The sequence below is a fragment of the Triticum urartu genome, chromosome 5A (genome assembly GCF_056163025.1).
Source record: "Triticum urartu cultivar PI428250 chromosome 5A, HENAU_Tu73, whole genome shotgun sequence".
Lineage (NCBI taxonomy): Eukaryota > Viridiplantae > Streptophyta > Magnoliopsida > Poales > Poaceae > Triticum > Triticum urartu.
Genome location: NC_141877.1, coordinates 509,031,106 through 509,034,818, shown reverse-complemented (window position 1 = coordinate 509,034,818; position 3,713 = coordinate 509,031,106). Strand labels below are relative to the sequence as shown.

Genomic DNA, 3,713 nt, shown 5'->3' with positions numbered 1-3,713 from the left:
GCGGTCTCAAAATAGAGAAAAATAACTTTTCAGTCATTTCTCATGAGTCTCAAGAAATAATGTACCAAAGATAAACATTATAGTTAATATTTTCTTGCACAAACATGAAAATTATCATATGTGACAATACATCAATGATATGGCAATACATCAATGATACGACAAGTGGTATGATGTCTACCTTCCTATGTGGTTTAATGGTAGTACACGACCAACTTTTGGTCGATGTTTTTCAACCTTAACGCTAAATCTTCACAAAATTACAAAGTAAAACAGACTAATTATATTTTCTACATATCCATTTTATTTCTTCAACCAAATTGCCATCTCCTTTGTGAACTTCTCCATTGCCAATTTTGGCAATAAGATTGATACCACCATTGAGTCTTCACCGTCTTGATTCTTGCACTTTGTATGATAGCTTATCAACTTTGAAGTGAAATCCCCTGCATGTGGTGTACCAGCAGCAACCAGCTCAGCTTTCCCAAATTGTAGGGTATTGCCTCCAACCCACTTTGTATCACTAACCTCGTATGTTCTGTCCATGCAGAACGGTGACCACTCTCTCCATAATGCCATCAAATCCACCATTGACTTCACACAATCCTTCGTGGTGTCCATCTTGACTTTACGCATTAGCTCAAGTATATGAGCCAACGGCTTTGTAGACAACTCATCAACTGTGACCTCAACCACGGGAGAGAAATGTGCATTTCCATAGTAACCATGTGGGACGGCAACGCTTTCCCCATTAATGCTTCTACCACGTGCATTTAAAGCAAACATGACACGTACTCTCTGATTAGATTCGTAACCTAATGCCAATGTGCGGCATTGCCACATGACGGCAGTAATCAGTTCGAATGTTGTTGTAGATTTGGAGAGATGTCCTGGAATATGGCTTCTTAAAATATCTATCTCTTTTGGTCCAAAGAATATATATTGCATTTCCATAGTTTCTGGTGGAGTTGATAGCATCACATCATCTCCTCTGCAGTCTAACCCAAGAAGAAATGGTTTATAAGCCGGATAGACATGTGAGACGGAGGGTGGGATGCGTGCTGTGAAAATATCTCTTTTCCACACGGGCAAAGTGGTTGGGATAAGTTCACCACATGCGAAATCAGCTATAGATTTTATAAATTGGAGGGTGCCAAAACCATCAGCAATGCAATGACACATGTGAAGCCCAATGACAAATCCTCCACATTTGAGTTGTGTCACCTGCAAAACAAATGATGCATATATGGTGAAGTCATGAATGGTAGCATGATATCCCAATAAGACATATAATTAGAAATTCTAGTAGTAATGGAATTAATTGATTAAGGTGATAACATACTAGCCATTCCCCTTTTCTATATTAGTACACTTTCTATTTGTACTGGTGCTGATCAGATTTGAGTGTCAAAACGCAAATTGTTTTGATTTTGTGTGATCTCAGCAAATAATATAAATATTAGATCCATCTTAGTTCATATTTGCAAACATTTCACTACAGCAAAAATCAGTTCATATTTGCAAACTACCATCAAATTATATGTACAATCATTAATTAAGTTTAGATACAACACTAAATATCTAAACATAACATAAATATAAAATAATTAGTTAATAATTTGAGAATGATAAAAGTTTACATAAACCAGGGAACAATGCACTAGTACTAGAATGGAAAACGTACGTAAGGAACAAAACCTCCCTAGCTAGCTCGCTAGCAACTTCTTTTCCTCCATGGTAAGTTGGAATTTCCTAGCAACCTTTTCACTTTCTGGAAACTTGTACCCGGTGAAAAAGACCCATAATAATACTAGACCTACGAAGACCAATTACAAAGGTTACTTAACCTTCCAAACTAATTATCTCCACCCTCCCCCCCCCCCCCCTCCCCTCCCTGATTTTCAGGGGGTGGGGCCTGTGCAATTTTCTCTTCCAATCAATGCATGCCAAATCAGCTCTTAAGTAACCTTGCATAGAATACCTACGTAGATGTGGCAAAGCCCTTTTAAGTGGGGGTGAGCCCGAGCCCTCATCCCTCTATTATCAATTCTAATCCTGCACATCAGTTTGTACATAAAATCTTTAAGTAAACCTTTGTAGATGTACCATTATTCTAAGATTTATTACCGCCCATATAAGCTATAAAAAAGAATGAAACAAAGTACAGTTAAGAAAGATTGGCTACCTGCAGGAAGAGCAGAGGCTTGCCAATGACATCTCTCGTGTTGCCGGCGTCGCCCAAGAACTCCTCGACACACGGGTACGGCGGCACCAGCGGCTGCCCGAGGTCCTCCAGCCGCACGTCCGCTGTGGCCTCCACGAACATCACCCCTTCCCCCGTGCAGTCCACCACCAGCTTGTTGCCGTCGGGGAGCTTCCTCAGGCGTCCGGCCATGGGGTAGTAGTACACGAGAGCCCCCGCCACGGCCGCCTTGATGCCCTTGGCCACTTTGCCCGGCGTGGTGCTCTCTCCCGGCGGGCCGCGGAAGAAGCCGACGATGGACTCGTAGAACCGCAGCGACCACTGGTCGTCGAGGTCGGAGAGGGCCTTGGTTTCGGCCGGCGTCGGCCGCGCCGGGCGCACCAGCTCGGGCTCGCTCCGGCGCGCCGCGAAGGTCACCATGGCACGGCTGAGTGTGTGCGGGAGAGTAGCTAGCACTTGAGAGGCAGCAAGGCTGGAAGGCGACTCGTTGCTGTTGTTTGACATGAGCGATGGGGATACATGCATATATAGCCACATTCACCTGGTGATGAAGTGGTGAAGTCATGGCGGTGGCGATAGCGACGGCGACGGCGAGTGGTTCAAGGATGGCAGGATAAGAAAGAGTAGATCGGGGCGTACAGAGTTGAAGTGCCGTAACTCTTTGAACGAACGGGAATCATCAAGTCGCGCCGGCCGACCTGCAGGTGAAGTTGTTTGACCTGATTGGATTCTCGTACGGGGCTCTCGAGAATCAAGTCGTGCCGGCGCGGCGATGCCTGCGTACACGACAGCACGCCAACTTTGGTCCGTTCATCGCCGGCCACTGCGCGGTCTTCTCATCGCTCTCCCAGTGATGTTGACCTAGGCCATCTTGTTTCGGCTCATCAAATCAAACTAAACAAGAGTAATTAATTTCTTTTACCTAGACACATGTGTTTGAGTGACACTTAATATGAAACGAAAAAAGTATGTTCTTAGAGCATCTTTGATCGATCCCCTATAATTTAGAGGAGGATACAGTCAAGTATCTTCAATGAAGGATAATTTTGTTTCTCTATCGATGGTCGAACCTAACCGATCCCTGATATTTGAAGGAGGATATTTCCTCCCTCAATTCTTTTAGCCTAGCCGCATACATTCCAGACAACATGTTATTTCACTAATTCAAATGATTCAAATTCAACATGCACAAATCTTCATCATCACTACCTCCAAGTCCACCACCACCTACACCACCACCACCATCTCCTCCTTGTCCATCACCATCTCCATGGCCACAACCCCCATCCACACGGCCACCACCCCGATGTCCACGGCCACCACGAGCATCCACACGGCTACCACCATCATTCCAAAAAAAGACCTCCGTTTGGGTCAAGATCTCTCAACGAGCTAGTGAGCTCTCAAAACTTTTTTACCGTGCAATCCATTGTGATTGGCTTTATGAACATGATAGCACCTTCTTCGGCCTTCTCTTTTTCACAAGCCTGTACTCCTCGAGTGCAAGCCT

At 44.6% G+C, this 3,713-nt stretch overlaps 1 protein-coding gene across 1 annotated transcript; it reads right to left on the bottom strand.

Annotated features, from left to right (window-relative positions):
- Nucleotides 1–303: 303 nt before the first annotated feature.
- Nucleotides 304–2,637, bottom strand: LOC125556485 (acyl transferase 1-like). Its single transcript, XM_048719213.2, has 2 exons — nucleotides 2,186–2,637; nucleotides 304–1,224 (listed from the first exon to the last, which is right to left on the bottom strand). Exons 1-2 carry the CDS (start codon nucleotides 2,621–2,623, stop codon nucleotides 304–306), a joined length of 1,359 nt encoding a protein of 452 aa, XP_048575170.1. The 5' UTR covers nucleotides 2,624–2,637.
- Nucleotides 2,638–3,713: the final 1,076 nt, after the last annotated feature.